We start from the raw sequence: 21,794 nt of genomic DNA, 5'->3' as shown, positions 1-21,794 counted from the left end.
TATTTTTTTTTTTTTTTTTAAGCAGAGACCCTAGGGAATAAAATGGCCTTCGTTGCAAACCTTTAATTATTATTTTTTTTATTTCAATTTTGACACTTTACATTATTTTTTTTTAATCTATTTTATTCCTATTAGAAGGAATTCAAACATCCCTTGTAATAGGAATAGAGCTTGACAGGCCCTCTATATGGAGAGATCTGAGGTTTATAAAACTCACCCCCCCCAACATCTCTCCTCTAGGCTGGAAAACCTGAGATCAAAATAAATAAATCTCGGCTTCCCAGCCGAAGAAACGGCGGTGTTTACATCTGCTGGGGCCGGACGTGACGTCATAACGTCGCGCCTGACCTCTGAGATTGCAGGGGACCATTTGGTCTGTGGTATTCTGGAAGGTAAACGGCAACTGCGGACTGATTGATTCTCCGGCTTACCAATCACACGAGCCGAGCTGGTAGAAGCACCGGAGGTATAAGCCCCCCCCACGCCTGACTAAGGTCCATGAATAAAGAAATGATCTGGTAGGAGATCAGAGGACCCATTTACTAGTTACCTTGGGGGGGGGAATTGTAAGATCCTCAGACAAAGCTGCCTGATGTGGGCGGAGTCCTCGTTTAGGGGAACCAATCAGCTCATGTCTAGTAATAATAAGCCAAATGGTCCGGGGCTGAAGTGGTTAAACAATTCTACTTATAATTTGTCCTAAGTCACAACCTTTATATTTTTACTTTATAACAGAATTATCATTAGGTCAGTAGATACTAAAATTGTAATCGTATCTGTGGCCTGGAATATAATATGTATAATTTGAATGACTTATAACCACATGTATTTTAAACACAATACTGACTGCACCATTTGAAGTGAACTTTGGACAAACTCAGTGGATATTTAGAGATGGATTAGGTATCTACACAGCTCCTAAAATCTAACACAATGGGTTTTGCTGGACGAGGGTGATTTCTACGTGATAACAGTCTGTATAACCCTTTTGTCTAAGGCTGTCTGTCGCTTTTCTTTACCCACCAAAGATAGGAAAATATCTTCTTTGTTTTGTTAATTGGGACATTATTGTTTATACAAACCTGGTGTTGAAACAGATTTGCCTGATCGAAAAATGGTTGATCCATTGAAATCATATGTTTTCCACGTTTTCAATGGATCCGCCATTTTTTTTTTTGTCACTCCTATAGAAGACAGTTCTCGTTGTTTCCTCGCTCTCTGACTAAGGTCCATGAATAAAGAAATGATCTGGTAGGAGATCAGAGGACCCATTTACTAGTTACCTTGAGGGGGGAATTGTAAGATCCTCAGAGACAAAGCTGCCCGATGTGGGCGGAGTCCTGGTTTAGGGGAACCAATCAGCTGATGTCTAGTAATAATCTTTGTATTTCTATTTTAGTAGATGGACGGGAGATGAGGAAAACCTCAGAGGATTGTCTCACTTTGTCTCCAGACTGTAAAGTAGAAGATGAGGACATCACACAGTATAGTCCAGGAGAAAACCCGACTACCTCAAATGTCCATCCGGCACCACACAGTGTAGATGGACCATCGTATTCCTCTTATCCCGAGGAACCTCAGACTGTGCGGGACGGTGCCGGACCATCGTATTCCTCTTATCCTGAGGAACCTCAGACTGTGCGGGACGGTGCCGGACCATCGTATTCCTCTTATCCCGAGGAACCTCAGACTGTGCGGGACGGTGCCGGACCATCGTATTCCTCTTATCCCGAGGAACCTCAGACTGTGCGGGACGGTGCCGGACCATCGTATTCCTCTTATCCCGAGGAACCTCGGACTGTGCGGGACGGTGCCGGACCATCGTATTCCTCTTATCCCGAGGAACCTCAGACTGTGCGGGACGGTGCCGGACCATCGTATTCCTCTTATCCCGAGGAACCTCAGACTGTGCGGGACGGTGCCGGACCATCGTATTCCTCTTATCCCGAGGAACCTCAGACTGTGAGGGACGGTGCCGGACCATCGTATTCCTCTTATCCCGAGGAACCTCAGACTGTGCGGGACGGTGCCGGACCATCGTATTCCTCTTATCCCGAGGAACCTCAGACTGTGCGGGACAGTGCCGGACCATCGTATTCCTCTTATCCCGAGGAACCTCAGACTGTGCGGGACGGTGCCGGACCATCGTATTCCTCTTATTCCGAGGAACCTCAGACTGTGCGGGACGGTGCCGGACCATCGTATTCCTCTTATCCCGAGGAACCTCAGACTGTGCGGGACGGTGCCGGACCATCGTATTCCTCTTATCCCGAGGAACCTCAGACTGTGCGGGACGGTGCCGGACCATCGTATTCCTCTTATCCCGAGGAACCTCAGACTGTGCGGGACGGTGCCGGACCATCGTGTTCCTCTTATCCCGAGGAACCTCAGACTGTGCGGGACGGTGCCGGACCATCGTATTCCTCTTATCCCGAGGAACCTCAGACTGTGCGGGACGGTGCCGGACCATCGTATTCCTCTTATCCTGAGGAACCTCAGACTGTGCGGGGCGGTGCCGTCCTTCCAACGCGTAAGAGGTTTCCCTGTCCTGAGTGCGGGAAGTGTTTCCCTTGTAAATCCAAACTTGATCTTCATAAAGTAACTCACACCGGAGAGAAGGCACATTCCTGTACTGAGTGCGGGAAGCGTTTCAGTTCCAAAGCCAGTCTTAATGAGCATAAAAAATCTCACACAGGGGAGAAGCCGCATTCTTGTCCTGAGTGTGGGAAATGTTTTTCACAGAAAGCCCATCTTTACCGACATCAGACATTGCACACAGGAGAGAAACCATATTCCTGTCCTGAGTGTGGGAAATGTTTCAATTTGAAAGGCAATCTTACTGTACATACAAGATTTGCATACAAATCGCATCTTAACATTCATCAGAGAACGCACACGGGGGAGAAGCCATATTCCTGTCCTGTGTGTGGGAAATGTTTTGTACAAAAATCAGGGCTTATAAATCATCAAAATTCTCACACGGGAGAAATCCCGACTACCTCAAATGTCCATCCGGCACCACACAGTGTAGATGGACCATCGTATTCCTCTTATCCCGAGGAACCTCAGACTGTGCGGGACGGTGCCGGACCATCGTATTCCTCTTATCCCGAGGAACCTCAGACTGTGCGGGACGGTGCCAGACCATCGTATTCCTCTTATCCTGAGGAACCTCAGACTGTGCGGGACGGTGCCGGACCATCGTATTCCTCTTATCCCGAGGAACCTCAGACTGTGCGGGACGGTGCCGGACCATCGTATTCCTCTTATCCTGAGGAACCTCAGACTGTGAGGGATGGTGCCGGACCATCGTATTCCTCTTATCCTGAGGAACCTCAGACTGTGCGGGACGGTGCCGGACCATCGTATTCCTCTTATCCTGAGGAACCTCAGACTGTGCGGGACGGTGCCGGACCATCGTATTCCTCTTATCCCGAGGAACCTCAGACTGTGAGGGATGGTGCCGTCCTTCCAACAGATAAGAGGTTCCCCTGTCCTGAGTGTGGGAAATATTTCAGTTGTAAATCCAAACTTAATGTGCATATAAGATCTCACACAGGGGAGAAGCCGTATTCCTGTGCTGAGTGCGGGAAATGTTTTTTAATAAAGTCCCATCTTTCCCGACATCAGAAATCTCACATGAGGGATAAGGCGTATTTCTGTTCTGAGTGCTGGAAATGTTTTTCACAAAGGTATAATCTTACATCACATCAAAGGTCTCCCATGGGGAATAGTCCAGGAGAAAACCCGACTACCTCAAATGTCCATCCGGCACCACACAGTGTAGATGGACCATCGTATTCCTCTTATCCTGAGGAACCTCAGACTGTGCGGGACAGTGCCGGACCATCGTATTCCTCTTATCCCGAGGAACCTCAGACTGTGAGGGATGGTGCCATCCTTCCAACAGATAAGAGGTTTCCCTGTCCTGAGTGCGGGAAGTGTTTCCGATTAAATTCCCATCTAATCGAGCATAAAAGATCTTGCACAGGGGAGAAGCCGCATTCCTGTCCTGAGTGCGGTAAATGTTTTTCAGCGAAATCCAGTCTTTACAACCAGAGTTCTCACAAGGGGGAGAAGCCATTTTCTTGTTCTGAGTGTGGAAAATGTTTTTCAGTAAAGGCCCATCTTTACATACATCAGAGGTCTCACACGGGGGAGAAGCCATATTCATGTCCTGAGTGCGGGAAATGTTTTTCACAGAAGTCCAATCTTAACAAACACCAGAGATCTCACACGGGAGAGAAGCCATTTTCTTGTCCTGAGTGCAGGAAATGTTTTGCAGAGAAGTCTCATCTTTACTCACATCTAATGTCTCACACGGGGGAGAAGCCATATTCCTGTCCTGAGTGTGGGAAATGTTTTTCACAGAAGTCCAGTCTTTCCAGACATCAGAGATCTCACACGAGGGAGAAGCCATATTCCTGTCCTGAGTGAGGGAAATGTTCCTCACTGAAGTCCTGTCTTCCTGTACATCAGGGGGTCCCACACAACCCTGGAGGTGTATTAGTGAGTGCGGGAAATGTCTTGTATATGAATGTTGCTGGACATGTGGGGAAGAAGCACCCCCTGATATACACCTCAGATATACTCCATGGCTGATCTTCATCATGGAAGAAACAGTTGATAAGGAGATCAGAGATCACCAAAGACATGGATGAAGTGTTGTACCGTGTCGGCCATTGATAGCAGGAGAAAAATAAAAATGGAGTCATTACCTCTCATTGGCTGAGTACATTTTGTGGTGAAAACTCTTGCAAGAGGTCTGTTTTCTCAAGTCGTCTTCCAGGACGAAACACGTTACCCCCCCCCACTTTAAAGGCGGTCCTCTATGCTTATTATAATAAAAACTGAGTCATTACCTCTCATTGGCTGAGTACATTTTGTGGTGTAAACTCTTGCAAGAGGTCCGTTTTCTCAAGTCGTCTTCCAGGACGAAACACATTAACCCCACCACTTAAAAGGCGGTCCTCTATGCTTATTATAATAAAAACTGAGTCATTACATCTCATTGGCTGAGTACATTTTGTGGTGGAAGATTTCACAGACATTTAGGGATCTATTGTAACACAAATTGTAGAACGAATGTAACACGCATCCAATCATGACAAATATTGGATCATCGGCTCCATCTAGTGGCAGAAATCTGTCACTGTGGTTTTAATACCGACCATTGACGGAAAACATAAGATACTACATTTGGCCATTAGATGGCACTAAGTACCATAGAAATTATCTCCATCTAGTGGCCAAATGTAATAATTTTTATTTTAAATGAATGGAAACTATTTGACCAGCACAGCCAATATTCTAATAATGTTCATCTTTACCCGATTCACACAGAAGGTATGTACATGGACTTTCCCCCGGGGTGAATTGCTGTGCACATATTTGTAAACTCTTGAAAGAGGTCTGTTTTCTCAAGTCGTCTTCCAGGACGAAACACGTTACCCCCACCACTTAAAAGGCAGTCCTCTTGGCTTATAATAAAAATTGAGTCATTACATCTCATTGGCTGAGTACATTTTGTGGTGGAAGATTTCACAGACATTTAGGGATCTATTGTAACACAAATTGTAGAACGAATGTAACACGCATCCAATCATGACAAATATTGGATCATCGGCTCCATCTAGTGGCAGAAATCTGTCACTGTGGTTTTAATACCGACCATTGACGGAAAACATAAGATTCTACATTTGGCCATTAGATGGCGCTAAGTACCATAGAAATTATCTCCATCTAGTGGCCAAATGTAATAATTTCTATTTTAAATGAATGCAAACCATTCGACCAGCACAGCAAATATCTTAATAACATTCATCTTCCCCCCATTCACACAGAAGGAATGTACATGGACTTTCCCCCAGGGGGATCCCATCTAGCTCACATTAACCCTTTCACTGTCAGATGTTTTTACATTATTTTTGCACATTTTGGGACTGGGAGTCAATCTAGCCGCTTTTATCGGCGACATTGACACCTTTGCGAGCCCCGTCGCCTGGATTTTAAGGGGAACGCCCTATGCCGAAAAAACGGAGTGGGGGTCCCCCCAAGGTCCATACCAGACCCTTATCCAAACACACAGGCCGGTCAGGAAAGGGGGTGGGGACGAGCGAGCGCCCCCTCCCCTCCTGAACCATACCAGGCCACATGCCCTCAACATGGGGTGGGTGCTTTGGGGAAGAGGGGCGCTCTGTGGGCCCCCACCCCAAAGCACCTTGTCCCCATGTTAGATGAGGACAAGGGCCTCTTCTTGACAACCCTGGCTGTTGGTTGTCAGGGTCTGCGGGCATGGGGGGTGTTTATCGGAATCCGGGAGCCCCCTTTAATAAGAGTGCCCCCAGATCCCGACCCCCCCATCCTATGTGAATAAGTATGGGGTACATCGTACCCCTACCCATTCACCTGGGGGAAAGTCAATAACAAAACACACTAGACGGGTTTTTAAAGTACTTTATTAGGCAGCTCCGGGGGTCTCTTCTGTCTTCGGGGGTCTCTTCCGACTCCTCCGCTCTCTCTGGCCTCTTCTCCCGCTCTCCGGCCTTCTCTCCCGGTCTCCAGTTCTTCTCCTGGGCTCCTCCGCTATCTTATGCTCTTTTGCTAGCGGTGGGCCGGTCTCTTCCGTCGTCTTCTTCCCTCTTCTCTTCTTCCGATGATGACACGACGCTCTCTCTCCCGCTGTAATGCTGTGTACATGGTGCGCAGCGGCTTATAGAGGCATGGGGTGACGTCACCCGGTGACCCCGCCCCTTATGACGGCACAGTCCCAGCATGCCCCCCAGGTGACATCATAAGGGACGGGGTCCCCGGGCATGCTGGGGCTGTGCCGTCATAAGGGGGCGGGGTCACCCTGTGTACAGAGTGCAGTGGTCAGCAGTATATCTTATAGTATGAGCAGCATCACCCTTCACTCCGTCACCAAGACCTAGTCTGGCAATGCCCAGAATGATACCAATTAGTCTCTGACCAATCTCACGGTTTGGATGGAATTTCTCCTTTTCATTATTTCCCGGTGACCATGAATTAGAGTTCCGATATCTCCCCTGTGTTCTGCAGACAGATATACATTTCCCGATGTCTTATGTTATGCAGATCCCTCATGTTCCCCGATACGACCTCATACATTGGACTTGTTCAACTTTCCAAACGGGGGGAATGGAAAATCAGGCAAGGAAAGGTTCTGGACAGCCGCCTAAATCAGCCATTCACCAAACCGCCAAAACAAGCCAAATTTTGTTCAAACATGGGTTCAATCCAAACCCAGAGCTCATTTTAAGTGGTCGGTTTATTGATCCTTTACATTGGTGACCAAAAGGAGAAGGACCCCCTTATATCAGTGGTCAGTGTAGTGGTCCCTTACATTGGTGACCAATGGGAGAAGGACCCCCTTATATCAGTGGTCAGTGTAGTGGTCCCTTACATTGGTGACCAATGGGAGAAGGACCCCCTTATATCAGTGGTCAGTGTAGTGGTCCCTTACATTGGTGACCAATGGGAGAAGGACCCCCTTATATCAGTGGTCAGTGTAGTGGTCCCTTACATTGGTGACCAATGGGAGAAGGACCCCCTTATATCAGTGGTCAGTGTAGTGGTCCCTTACATTGGTGACCAATGGGAGAAGGACCCCCTTATATCAGTGGTCAGTGTAGTGGTCCCTTACATTGGTGACCAATGGGAGAAGGACCCCCTTATATCAGTGGTCAGTGTAGTGGTCCCTTACATTGGTGACCAATGGGAGAAGGACCCCCTTATATCAGTGGTCAGTGTAGTGGTCCCTTACATTGGTGATCAATGGGAGAAGGACCCCCTTATATCAGTGGTCAGTGTAGTGGTCCCTTACATTGGTGACCAACGGGAGAAGGACCCTCTTATATTATCATCAGTGGGAAGACTGCCCCGTACAGATCATTGACGTCAGTTGTTCCTTAGAGAAAAAAATGTTCGTTGCGTAAGGAACCCCTAGAACCTTTTGGAGGAACCCTGGCTGAGAAAGGCTGGACTAGGCAGTAATATATTTCTCTCCCCCTTGGTGGGAGTGGAGATGACCCCATCTATAAGGATATACAGTACATACACACACAGCACAAGGCCGTGTTCACACTATGACATGTTTCTCGGGGCTGCAGTTCCTCTGAGCTCCACAAGATGGTGATCTTCTCACATCTACCATAGAGACTTACTGTCTCTATGGAAAACAGGAAGTGATGTCAGGCACAGACAGGAAATTCCGGGTGAAAGGTGAGTCGGGAGGAAGTGGAGAAGAGATATCGCTGGAATCGTCAGTAGAGGAGGTAATAAGATCTTATCTTCTATTTACACCCAGTAACCCCCCGTCATGTCCGTCCTCTTCCTCCATAGTCACTGTGACGTCTTTTATCTCCAGCAGATGATGATACACACATATAGCTCCCAACTGTCCCTGGTTTGGAGGGACTGTCCCTCATTCCCAACAAAGTCCCTCTTTTCTCCTCAGGTGTCCCTCATGTTGGTCTGATCTATATACATGTATATAAAATGCTCTATTTATCTATCGAAAAGTGTTTCCCGGGGCCAAACCTTCCATCCAATTTCTACATTTTTCTGCTGCATTTGTAAATTCCAAAAGCCGATATAAAGGAATATTAGTGGTAAAAATGCACTTAAAAAAAAAAAAAAAAAATCCATTAAGGGGTGTGGCAGGGGGTGTGTCCTATGCCTACATACTCTATAGGTGTCCCTCATTCCCATCTCAGTAAGTTGGGAGTAGGGATGAGCTCAGGTGTGTTCGCATGGAACACGTGCAGAGCCCGCCAGGTAAGTCTGCGCAGCGCTGCGCTAATCACAGGCAGTGAGACATTCCTCCGATGTGCGGCTGCGGAGATCGGGAAATGTCTCACTGCCTGTGATTAGCACCTTTCCTTCCCCCGCTCAGACATGCACTGGTTACCCCATATTTAAAACCCCCCCCACTAGACCCCACCTGTCTGAACAACTTAAGACCAATCTCCCCGCTCCCGTTTGCCTCCAAGCTCATCAAACTCCCTTGTCCTTGTCCATCACCGAATGAGTCGCTACCTCATGGACAACAACCTTCTCCACCCCCTACAGTCCGACTTCCACCCACAACATTCCACTGAAACTGCCCTCCTAAAACTCACCAATGATCTACTAACTGCTAAAACCAACGGCCACTACTCCATCCTCCATACCCCATACTCCATCCCCCATACTCCATCCCCCATACTCCATCCCCCATACTCCATCCCCCATACTCCATCCCCCATACTCCATCCTCCATCCCCCATCCTCCATACTCCATCCCCCATACTCCATCCCCCATACTCCATCCCCCATACTCCATCCCCCATACTCCATTCTCCATCCTCCATACTCCATCCTCCATCCCCCATACTCCATACCCCATACTCCATCCCCCATACTCCATCCTCCATCCCCCATACTCCATCCCCCATACTCCATACTCTTAGACCTCTCTGATGCCTTCCACACAGTTGACCACCTGCTCCTCCTCAGCACATTACACTCCCTTGGCCTCCCTGATTCTTCTTTATCCTGGTTCTCCTCCCACCTATCTCAGCGTCACTTACAACTCCCTCTCCTCTGCTCCTCTTCCTCTCTCTTTTGGGGTACCCCAAGGCTCCATCCTTGGGCCCCTCCTATTCTCTCTCTATACCTCTTCTCTGGGCCAGTTGATGACCTCCCATGGCTTCCAATACCACCTCTATGCCGACGACACCCAGATCTCTCTCTCCACTCCTCAACTCACCCCCTCCATCTCCTCACCGATCTCCAACTTACTGAATGACATCTCAGCAACTTCTTCACTCCTTGATTATTTCCCGCCTTGACCACTGCAACTCTCTCCTTAATGGCCGACCCTTACACAGGCTCCTCCCCCTTCAGTCTATTATGAATGCTGCTGCTGGACTAATACACCTCACTAATCATTCCGTGACTGCCGCCCCTCTCTGCCAATCCCTTCACTGGCTTTCCCTCCCCCACCGTATAAAATTCTAAATGCTAACCACAACATACAAAGCCATCCACAACATCGCCTCCCATCTACATCACCAACCTCATCTGCAGATATCACCCAAATCATCCCCTCCGCTCCTCCCAGGACCTCCTGCTCTCTAGCTCCCTTGTTACCTCCTCCCATGCTCGCCTTCATGACTTCTCCAGAGCCTCTGCCATCCTCTGGAACTCCCTGCCCCAGTATATGGGATGGGATAGGAAGTGATGTCAGATACAGACAGGAAGTGATGCCAGGTTATAAATAGGAAGTTCCGGGTGAGAGGTGAGTCAGGAGGAAGTAGAGAGAAGACGTTACTGGAAGCGGCAGTAGAGGAGGTAATAAGATCTGATTTTCTATTTACACCCAGTAACCCCCCGTCATGTCCGTCCTCTTCCTCCATAGTCACTGTGACGTCTTTTATCTCCAGCACATGATGATCCCCTTTGGGGTCAGAACATTTCCCCACTTAAGGGGCCAGAACATTCTCTTAATTTCGTAGATGTGTCTCCTTTCCCACCAATCACCGCATTTGTCTATACTATCTGATTATACCACTTTTATTGGGGATGGGGGGGGGGGCGGTTCTATAGACATAAAGGATTAGATTTGCCCGGCCCCTAAAACCATTACAACTGCTAAAAGGAATATTTCTTTATATGTAACCCCATGGGGGGGGGTGTTCTTACATGATAGAAACCCTCAGATTACCCCCCCCCCCATCACATCCTAATATTGTACAACCAGTACAGTTCTCATCATTCTCTCTTATTAATTATTGGTCTACAGGAAACCTCTATAGATCACATGACCAATGAGGATGGAGGAGGACCGGAGTCACATGACTGAGAGGATACTAAACCTCACCCTGGAGATCATCTACCTGCTGATCAGAGAGGTGAGGAGGATTCTGGGAGGTCACATGACATCACTCTTATCTCTATTATATAAAACACAGACCTGACCGGAGAGGTGAGGAGGATTCTGGGAGGTCACATGACGTCACTCTCATCTCTATTAATAAAACACAGACCTGACCGAAGAGGTGAGGAGGATTCTGGGAGGTCACATGACATCACTCTGGTCTAGTCTGGTCAGTAGTCCATGTTCTTCTTGTAGATGATGTCAGATGATTGATGTCGGTTTATCTTTCTCCTGATCTGTAGGATTATGTTGTAGTGAAGAAGTCTAGTGGGGAGCCAATCTCAGGAGGATGGAGCAGGACCCAGAGCCCCACCATGGTGCCTCCCCCTCCTCCTCCCATACCTGAGAGGAGCAAAGAGCAGAAGATCCTGGAACTGACCGCCATGATGGTCCATCTGCTGACAGGAGAGGTGAGGAGGATTCTGGGAATTGTGGGACATTATCCAGTAACAGACAAGGGATGTGTCTGGATGGTGACTGTATCATTGTGTGTGTCAGGTTCCTATAAGGTGTCAGGATGTCACTGTCTATTTCTCCATGGAGGAGTGGGAGTATTTAGAAGGACACAAGGATCTCTACAAGGACGTCATGATGGACAATCAGCCGCCCCTCACATCACCGGGTAAGAGGAGACTTTATTGTAAAGGAGAGAGCAGTACGGAGGCTCCACCTAGATCCCCCATCATCTGATAAACACATAGAAACAATGTATTCAGTCAGTGTGTGTGTTTCCTACAGATGGGTCCAGTAATGGGAACCCACCAGAGAGATGTCCCCGTCCTCTGTATTCCCGGGATTCCACACAGGAAGGTCACACCATCCCCCACCATCATCAGGTAGATGAGGAACAATCACTGATAGTATCATTAGGATCTGTACATTATCTGCATTGTTACCATTGATGTCATTTTTATTATATATTCAGAGTGGAAACCTGAGAGATCCTAAAGTTGAGGTGAAAGAAGAGATAAAAGAGGAGGATGATGAGGATGGGGTGATGAAGGAAGAACACAAAGATCTGTACCAGGACACCATGGTGGAGTCATCCAGATACAGGAACCCACCAGAGAGATGTCCCTGTGGTAACCTCGGGGATGATAATATTGATATTAAAGAAGAGTATAAAGAGGAGGATGAGGAGTATGGAGTGATGGAGGAGTTTTCAGAAGGACACAAGGATATGATGGAGCCACCAAATACCAGGAACCCACCAGAGAGATGTCCCCGTCCTCTGTATTCCCGGGATTCCACACAAGAAGGTCACACCATCCCTCATTGTTACAAGGTTGGTGGGACGGAGCATCTAGAACATGGACTCCTAGAGACAATGTGTGGATTGTTTATGTGATGTCACAATAATAAATCTTCTATCTTACAGATGATATTTTCTCTCTCATTTTCTTGGTTTAGAGTGGAGATCCAATGGATATAGAATTTGAGGTGAAATCAGAAGAAGAAGAGAGGTATGTGAGGGATGATCAGCAGTCTATGGAGGAGGATGGAATAACGGGGACATTTATAGAGGAGGACACTCCTACAGAGATCAGCACAGGTGGGTCATTAACACTAAATCCATTCCTCCACCCATACTGCTCACTGATTGGTCCAGAGTAGGGCGGGGGCTGGGTGATATCAGCCTGTAATCCCCTGGTCACTTTCCTGAGCTGTGTTCCCCGTCCTGTATTCCTGGATTTCTCTCCGATAATCTTCCTTCTCTGTGCTGCCGACACAATTTATGTATCTAGACTGGATTTATGGAGATTCTGGGGATCAGCTGGCAGCAAAAGGTTGATTTTCCCCATAGATGTTACTAGATCTAGACACCTGGGGTATGTACCTTGGGTCTTCTGCCCCATGCCCAGGTCTAGCAAGATCTCTGACAGAAGAATTTTCCCCCCGGGGTTACTTGCTCTGTTATTTGCTGGCTGTGCCGGGTGGAGGGATATGTCTGTATAGTCTCAGACCCAAGTCACTGAGTGCAGTCTCAGGAGATGGGAGGAGCGGTGTGGGACCTCTGCAACTTGTCTCATGTAAAGATTTCATTCACCACTAATTACTGAATACCTCTCCAGTAGTGATCCCTGTCCTCTCCCTCTCAGGTGGTGATCCCTCTCCTCTCCCTCTCAAGCGGTGATCCCTGTCCTCTCCCTCTCAGGCGGTGATCCCTGTCCTCTCCCTCTTAGGTGGTGATCCCTGTCCTCTCCCTCTCAGGTGGTGATCCCTGTCCTCTCCCTCTCAGGTGGTGATCCCTGTCCTCTCCCTCTTAGGAGGTGATCCCTGTCCTCTCCCTCTTAGGAGGTGATCCCTGTCCTCTCCCTCTTAGGAGGTGATCCCTGTCCTCTCCCTCTTAGGTGGTGATCCCTGTCCTCTCCCTCTCTAGCGGTGATCCCTGTCCTCTTCCTTTGCCATGCACTTCGGGTCTGGTATAAATTTTAACTGGAACCCCTCACCCAAATTTTTAAAAAACACGTGGGGCCCCCCAAAATATATACCAGACCCTTATCGGAGCATGCAGCCCGGCAGGCCAGAAAAAAAAGGGGGAGACGGGTGAGCTCTGTCCCTCTACCCGAAAGCACCTGTCACCATGTTGATGGGGACAAGGGCCTCTTCCCGACACCTCTGGCTGGTGGTTGTGGGGGGTCTGTAGGCAGGGGGTTTATCAGAACAAGGGGACCCCTAGATACCGGCCTCACCCCCTTTGTGAATGAGTTTCGGGTACACAGTACACCAACTCATTCACCAGAAAAGTGTATAAAGAAAGAAAGGAGGCAGTTGTTGAAAATTCCTTTATTAAAAATAAAAAACAATGTCCCCCCGATGTAGATCCATTGTCGATCACGATGCCCACCGGACCGAAAAAAGAAAAAAAAAACACTCTTCTGTCAACCAAGGCAAAAACCGCCCCCTTGTGATGTCACCGAATGGTACATGCTGGGTTGCTGACGTCACAAGGGGCGGTGCTACCAGGTGACGTCACCAGGTGCCCCCCCCTTACCTTTATAAGAGCTGACAAACAGTAAGCCAGGCATGCGGCGGTTTGCCTTAGTTGACAGAAAAGTGAGGGGTTCTTTTTCAGGTCTGGTGATGGGCGGCGTGATTGACGACGGGTCTACATCGGGGGACATTGTTTTGTTTTATTATTTTTAATAAAGGAATTGTCAAAAACTGCCTCCTGTCTTTATGTTTACACTTTTTGGGGGAATGGGTAGGGGTAAAATGTACCCTATGCTCCTTCACATAGGGGGGGGGCCTGGAATCCAGGGGCCTTCTTCCTAAAGGGGACTTCCAGATTCTGATAAGCTCCCTACCCACAGACCCCGACAACCACCGCCCGGGGTTGTCAGGAAGAGGCCCTTGTCCCCATAAACTTTGCGACAAGGTGCATTGGGGTGGTGGGGCAAATCCTCCCCTACCCTCAAATCACCCCCCTTGTTGAAGTTATGTGGCCTGGTATGGTTTAGGAGGGGGACACTTACTCCCCCCTTTCCTAACCTGCCGGGCTGTATGATTGCATAAGGGCCTGGTATAGATAGGGACCCCCATGCCTGTTTTTTATACATTTTTCTATCGCCGGCCATTTAAATTTAATTTCATTCGATTGTTTTTTTCCTTTATAAATTTCAGTTTTGCTGCAACAGGTTCCATACATGGTACAGATGCTCCACTTCACAGGCAGACTAAAGCACTATATTTAACCACTTCCATACCGGGCCTGTTCTGGCACTCCTGTCCTACATGTAAAAAACATAATTTTGCTAGAAAATTAATCAGAACCCCCAAACATTATATATATATATATATATATATATATATATATATATATATATATATATATATATATAGACCCTAGGGAATAAAATGGCCGTCGTTGCAAGCCTTATTTTTTTAATTTTAATTTTGACACTTTACATTTTATTTTTTATCTATTTTATTCCTATTAGAAGGAATTCAAACATCCCTTGTAATAGGAATAGAGCTTGACGGGCCCTCTATATGGAGAGATCTGAGGTTTATAAAACTCACCCCCCCCCCCCAACATCTCTCCTCTAGGCTGGAAAACCTGAGATAAAAAAAAAACCAAAAAATAAATCTCGGCTTCCCAGCCGAAGAAACGGCTGTGTTTACATCTGCTGGGGCCGGACGTGACGTCATAACGTCGTGCCTGACCTCTGAGATTGCAGGGGACCATTTGGTCTGTGGTATTCTGGAAGGTAAATGGCACCTGGGGACTGATTTATTCTCTGGCTTACCAATCACACGAGCCGAGCTGGTAGAAGCACCGGAGGGATAAGCCCCCCCCCCCACACCTGACTAAGGTCCATGAATAAAGAAATGATCTGGTAGGAGATCAGAGGACCCATTTACTAGTTACCTTGAGGGGGGAATTGTAAGATCCTCAGAGACAAAGCTGCCTGATGTGGGCGGAGTCCTGGTTTAGGGGAACTAATCAGCTCCTGTCTAGTAATAATCTTTGTATTTCTATTTTAGTAGATGGACGGGAGATGAGGAAAACCTCAGAGGATTGTCTCACTTTGTCTCCAGACTGTAAAGTAGAAGATGAGGACATCACACAGTATAGTCCAGGAGAAAACCCGACTACCTCAAATGTCCATCCGGCACCACACAGTGTAGATGGACCATCGTATTCCTCTTATCCCGAGGAACCTCAGACTGTGCGGGACGGTGCCGGACCATCGTATTCCTCTTATCCTGAGGAACCTCAGACTGTGCGGGACGGTGCCGGACCATCGTATTCCTTTTATCCTGAGGAACCTCAGACTGTGCGGGACGGTGCCGGACCATCGTATTCCTCTTATCCCGAGGAACCTCAGACTGTGCGGGACGGTGCCGGACCATCGTATTCCTCTTATCCCGAGGAACCTCAGACTGTGCAGGACGGTGCCGGACCATCGTATTCCTCTTATCCCGAGGAACCTCAGACTGTGCGGGACGGTGCCGGACCATCGTATTCCTCTTATCCTGAGGAACCTCAGACTGTGCGGGACGGTGCCGGACCATCGTATTCCTCTTATCCCGAGGAACCTCAGACTGTGCGGGACGGTGCCGGACCATCGTATTCCTCTTATCCCGAGGAACCTCAGACTGTGCGGGACGGTGCCGGACCATCGTATTCCTCTTATCCTGAGGAACCTCAGACTGTGCGGGACGGTGCCAGACCATCGTATTCCTCTTATCCCGAGGAACCTCAGACTGTGCGGGACGGTGCCGGGCCATCGTATTCCTCTTATCCCGAGGAACCTCAGACTGTGAGGGATGGTGCCGGACCATCGTATTCCTCTTATCCCGAGGAACCTCAGACTGTGCGGGATGGTGCCGGACCATCGTATTCCTCTTATCCCGAGGAACCTCAGACTGTGCGGGACGGTGCCGGGCCATCGTATTCCTCTTATCCCGAGGAACCTCAGACTGTGCGGGACGGTGCCGGACCATCGTATTCCTCTTATCCCGAGGAACCTCAGACTGTGCGGGACGGTGCCGGACCATCGTATTCCTCTTATCCCGAGGAACCTCAGACTGTGAGGGATGGTGCCGGACCATCGTATTCCTCTTATCCCGAGGAACCTCAGACTGTGCGGGACGGGGCCGGACCATCGTATTCCTCTTATCCCGAGGAACCTCAGACTGTGCGGGACGGTGCCGGACCATCGTATTCCTCTTATCCTGAGGAAACTCAGACTGTGCGGGACGGTGCCAGACCATCGTATTCCTCTTATCCTGAGGAACCTCAGACTGTGCGGGACGGTGCCGTCCTTCCAACAGATAAGAGGTTCCCCTGTCCTGAGTGTGGGAAATGTTTCAGTTGTAAATCCAAACTTAATGTGCATATAAGATCTCACACAGGGGAGAAGCCGTATTCCTGTCCTGAGTGCGCAAAATGTTTTTTAGTAAAGTCCCATCTTTCCCGACATCAGAAATCTCACATGAGGGATAAGGCGTATTTTCGTTCTGAGTGCGGGAAATGTTTTTCACAAAGGTATAATCATACATCACATCAAAGGTCTCACATGGGGAATAGTCCAGGAGAGAACTCAGCTACCTCAAATGTCCATCCGGCACCACACAGTGTAGATGGACCATCATATTCCTCTTATCCCGAGGAACCTCAGACTGTGCGGGATGGTGCCGGACCATCGTATTCCTCTTATCCCGAGGAACCTCAGACTGTGAGGGACGGTGCCGTCCTTCCAACAGATAAGAGGTTTCCCTGTCCTGAATGTGGGAAGTGTTTCCGATTAAATTCCCATCTAATCGAGCATAAAAGATCTCACACAGGGGAGAAGCCGCATTCCTGTCCTGAGTGCGGGAAATGTTTTTCAGCAAAGTCCAGTCTTTACAACCATCAGAGTTCTCACAAAGGGGAGAAGCCATATTCCTGTCCTGATTGCGGAAAATGTTTTTCACTGAAGTCCAGACTTTCCACACATCAAAGATTGCACACGGGGGAGAAGCCATTTTCCTGTTCTGAGTGCGGTAAATGTTTTTCAGTAAAGGCCCATCTTTACAGACATCTGAGATCTCACACGGGGGAGAAGCCGTATTCATGTCCTGAGTGTGGGAAGTGTTTTTCACAGAAGTCCAATCTTTACAACCATCAGAGATCTCACACAGGGGATAAGCTGCATTCCTGTCCTGAGTGCGGGAAATGTTTTTCACAGAAGTCCAATCTTAACAAACACCAGAGATTGCACACGGGAGAGAAGCCGTTTTCTTGTCCTGAGTGCAGGAAATGTTTTGCAGCGAAGGCCCAGCTTTACACACATCTAATGTCTCACACGGGGGAGAAGCCATATTCCTGTCCTGAATGTGGGAAATGTTTTTCAGATAGGTCCAGTGTTTACAAACATCAGAGATTGCACACGGGGGAGAAGCCGTATTCCTGTCCTGAGTGCGGGAAATGTTTTTCACAGAAGTCCACTCTTTCCAGACATCAGAGATCTCACACGGGGGAGAAGCCGTATTCCTGTCCTGAGTGAGGGAATTGTTCCTCACTGAAGTCCTGTCTTCCTGTACATCAGGGGGTCCCACACAACCCTGGAGGTGTATTAGTGAGTGCGGGAAATGTCTTGTATATGAATGTTGCTGGACATGTGGGGAAGAAGCACCCCCTGATATACACCTCAGATATACTCCATGGCTGATCTTCATCATGGAAGAAACAGTTGATAAGGAGTTCAGAGATCACCAAAGACATGGATGAAGTGTTGTACCGTGTTGGCCATTGATAGCAGGAGAAAAATAAAAATGGAGTCCTTACCTCTCATTAGCTGAGTACATTTTGTGGTGAAAACTCTTGCAAGAGGTCCGTTTTCTCAAGTCGTCTTCCAGGACGAAACACGTTACCCCCACCACTTAAAATTTGGTTCTCGAGGCCTTTTAAAATAAAAATGGAGTCATTACCTCTCTTTGGCTGAGTAAATTTTGTGGTGGAAGATTTTCACAGACATTTAGGGATTTATTTTAAAACAAATTGTAGAACGAATGTGACACGCATTCATCCAGTCATGACAAATATTGGATCATCGGCTCCATCTAGTGGCAAAAATCTGGCCCTGTGATTTTAATACCGACCATTGATGTAAAACAAAAAAAATACCACATTTGGCCATTAGATGGCGCTAAGTACCATAGAAGTTATCTCCATCTAGTGGCCAAATGCAATCATTTCTATTTTAAATGAATGGAAACCATTCGACCAGCACAGCAAATATCTTAATAACATTCATCTTCCCCCCATTCACACAGAAGGAATGTACATGGACTTTCCCCCGGGGGGAATTGCTGTGCACATATTTTATGAATAGACCCCTAAATGTCAGGAGACGTTTATATAAAGATGGGAAGTATGTAGCAGATAAATGAATAGACCTCCCAGCAATGTTATTACCAGGCTGCAGCTAGGGGGAGCTCTAATGTGTGATCCCATCCAGCTCACATTAACCCTTTCACTGTCAGATGTTTTTGTATTATTTTTGCGCATTTTAGGCATGAAGATTTGTAAAACCCCCCAAACATATATTATCTGAGAGCCGAGGCCCTGGAGAATAAAATGGTGGTGATTGTTAGGGTGTTCCTCGTACACAAATGTCCCCCTTAATATCCGGGTTTGTTTTCTCCTTTTCCCCCGTTTTCTATGGTGTGATCTTTTCTACAACACTTTGTTATAATAATAATGTAACACGTTGTGTATTGTATTGTGCGGCTCCGCCTCCACATTCCAGGCAAGTCGTCTTCCTGACCAATCGCCATTTCTACCTTTTTACCGTTTCCTGATTCTATGACTGTGATCTGTTTTAAAAAGTAAAATTATAATAAACAAATGTTATTGATCAGAAAATAAAGTTGTGTGTGTCGGTGGGGTGACAACAATCGCTCGTGGTGTTGTCACCTGTCACACCCGGTTTCCCGGCCAATGCACCGGAGAAATGTTGCGGCAAACGGGCTATTTCGAGTTCTGGGAAACCAGGAATGGACTCCGGACACGGACTCCAGAAGAACAAATCTTTTATTTCACCAGTGAAATGACCCGGCACCGACCCCTGCCAGAACACCAAGTGGGCTCTTATAGGCTTTTACAACGTATATACACCGCTCAAAAAAATGAAAGGAACACTTTGAAAACACATCAGATCTCAATGAGGAAAAATATCATGCTGGATATCTATACTGGTATGGACTGGGTGATGTGTTGGGATCTATACTGGTATGGACTGGGTAATGTGTTGGGATCTATACTGGTATGGACTGGGTAATGTGTTGGGATCTATACTGGTATGGATTGGGTAATGTGTTGGGATCTATACTGGTATGGACTGGGTAATGTGTTGGGATCTATACTGGTATGGACTGGGTAATGTGTTAGGATCTATACTGGTATGGACTGGGTAATGTGTTGGGATCTATACTGGTATGGACTGGGTAATGTGTTAGGATCTATACTGGTATGGACTGGGTAATGTGTTAGGATCTATACTGGTATGGACTGGGTAATGTGTTAGGATCTATACTGGTATGGACTGGGTAATGTGTTAGGATCTATACTGGTATGGACTGGGTAATGTGTTAGAATCTATACTGCTATAGACTGGGTAATGTGTTGGGATCTATACTGGTATGGACTGGGTAATGTGTTAGGATCTATACTGGTATGGACTGGGTGATGTGTTAGGATCTATACTGCTATAGACTGGGTAATGTGTTGGGATCTATACTGGTATGGACTGGATAATGTGTTGGGATCTATACTGGTATGGACTGGATAATGTGTTGGGATCTATACTGGTATGGACTGGGTAATGTGTTAGGATCTATACTGGTTTGGACTGGGTAATGTGTTGGGATCTATACTGGTATGGACTGGGTAATGTGTTGGGATCTATACTGGTATGGACTGGTTAATGTGTTGGGATCTATACTGGTATGGACTGGGTAATGTGTTGGGATCTATACTGGTATGGACTGGGTAATGTGTTGGGATCTATACTGGTGTGGACTGGGTAATGTGTTAGGATCTATACTGGTATGGACTGGATAATGTGTTGGGATCTATACTGGTATGGACTGGATAATGTGTTAGGATCTATACTGGTATGGACTGGATAATGTGTTGGGATCTATACTGGTATGGACTGGGTAATGTGTTGGGATCTATACTGGTATGGACTGGGTCATGTGTTGGGATCTATACTGGTATAGACTGGGTCATGTTGGGATCTATACTGGTATAGACTGGGTCATGTGTTGGGATCTATACTGGTAGGGACTGGGTAATAGTGATGGCCGAACGGTTCGCCCGGCGGTCGTTTCGTGGCGAATTTCGGCTGTTCGGCGGACTATTGGCGCCGTTCGCCCGGCGGACTTCCGCGTTTACTGTGTAAAAGAACTTTGACCTATGATGACACATCCATCATGGGGTACAGGACAGCCAATTGAGACATGACAGCACATGGACACTTGGACATTCCCCCTAACCTATAAATACACCTGATCCGGCAGCCATTTTACTCTCTTTCTTCTGTCACTATAGGGAGAGGTTGCTGTGTGGAGCAGGGAGAGATTACAGTGACCCAAATCGCTAGCTATTTGGTACACAAAAGTTCTTTTCAGGACTGGTATAGGTGTAGTTCAGGATAGGCAGTGCTGTGCTAGTGGTTGTTGCAGCAGCCTGAGTGTCTTTTGTCAGTGTAGAGAAAGGGACAGGACGGTGTGTGCTGCAGGGACAGTCAGTGTAATCATTAGCTGTTACTATCAGGTCCACAAAAGTGCTATTCCAGTTATTGTTCCAGCAGCCTCTGTTTTGTCAGTTTATATAGGGACAGGAAGGAAGCAGTGTGTCAGGCAGTGAGTGTCAGTTTAATAAGTAGCTGTTACTATATTAGGTCCACAAAGGTTCTTTTCAGGACTGGTATCAGTGGTATGGTAATAGGCTTGTACACGTATAATATTCTTTCTTCCAAATATAGAAAGGATATTATACTTGACTGCTGCCCTTCTGCTGCAGTCTGCTAATCATTCACAACTCACTTGTTCCATAAAGCTCTTTATCAGGACTGGTAACTTGGTCTGTCTAGGGTGCTACAGTACATAGGGTTGAGTGAGGTACAGTCTGCTATTCTATAAGGACTGGTATCGGTCCACAATACATAGGGTTGAGGTGCACTACTGCTGACCGCTGCCCTATACTGCAGCAGTCCTTCATCGGTATAGGGACTGCCATACAGTCTGCTAATCACTCACACACAACCTACTTGGTCCACAAAAGTCCTTATAAGGACTGGTAAGGTATAGGGTGCTACAGTGCATAGGGTTGAGTGAGGTTCAGTCTGCTATTCCGTAA

The 21,794-nt window shown here is 47.4% G+C and overlaps 1 protein-coding gene and 1 long non-coding RNA gene across 2 annotated transcripts; both read left to right on the top strand.

Annotated features, from left to right (window-relative positions):
• Nucleotides 1-8,239: 8,239 nt before the first annotated feature.
• On the top strand, nucleotides 8,240-11,346 carry LOC143956144 (uncharacterized). The gene is made up of 3 exons (XR_013269844.1): nucleotides 8,240-8,294; nucleotides 10,805-10,913; nucleotides 11,182-11,346. It is a non-coding gene; the product is annotated as an uncharacterized LOC143956144 (long non-coding RNA).
• Nucleotides 11,347-11,825: 479 nt separating this feature from the next.
• LOC143955925 (uncharacterized) lies at nucleotides 11,826-13,591 on the top strand. The gene is made up of 2 exons (XM_077466048.1): nucleotides 11,826-12,224; nucleotides 12,350-13,591. The coding sequence occupies exons 1-2, from the start codon at nucleotides 11,841-11,843 to the stop codon at nucleotides 12,551-12,553; spliced, it is 588 nt and encodes a 195-aa protein (XP_077322174.1). The 5' UTR covers nucleotides 11,826-11,840; the 3' UTR covers nucleotides 12,554-13,591.
• The last annotated feature ends 8,203 nt before the right edge of the window (nucleotides 13,592-21,794 follow it).

Source organism: Lithobates pipiens, unplaced genomic scaffold (assembly GCF_037356315.1).
Source record: "Lithobates pipiens isolate NorthernLeopardFrog02 unplaced genomic scaffold, aLitPip1_a1.2 Scaffold_35, whole genome shotgun sequence".
Classification (NCBI taxonomy): Eukaryota; Metazoa; Chordata; class Amphibia; order Anura; family Ranidae; genus Lithobates; species Lithobates pipiens.
Note: the sequence above shows the minus strand (reverse complement) of the source record. Positions and strands in the feature narration are given on the sequence as shown.

Coding starts and splice junctions, on each gene's coding strand:
- LOC143955925 (XM_077466048.1), top strand. CDS start 11,841: ATGTCATTTTTATTATATATTCAGAGTGGAAACCTGAGAGATCCTAAA. Junction 12,225..12,349: donor CCATCCCTCATTGTTACAAG/GTTGGTGGGACG, acceptor TTCTTGGTTTAG/AGTGGAGATCCAATGGATAT.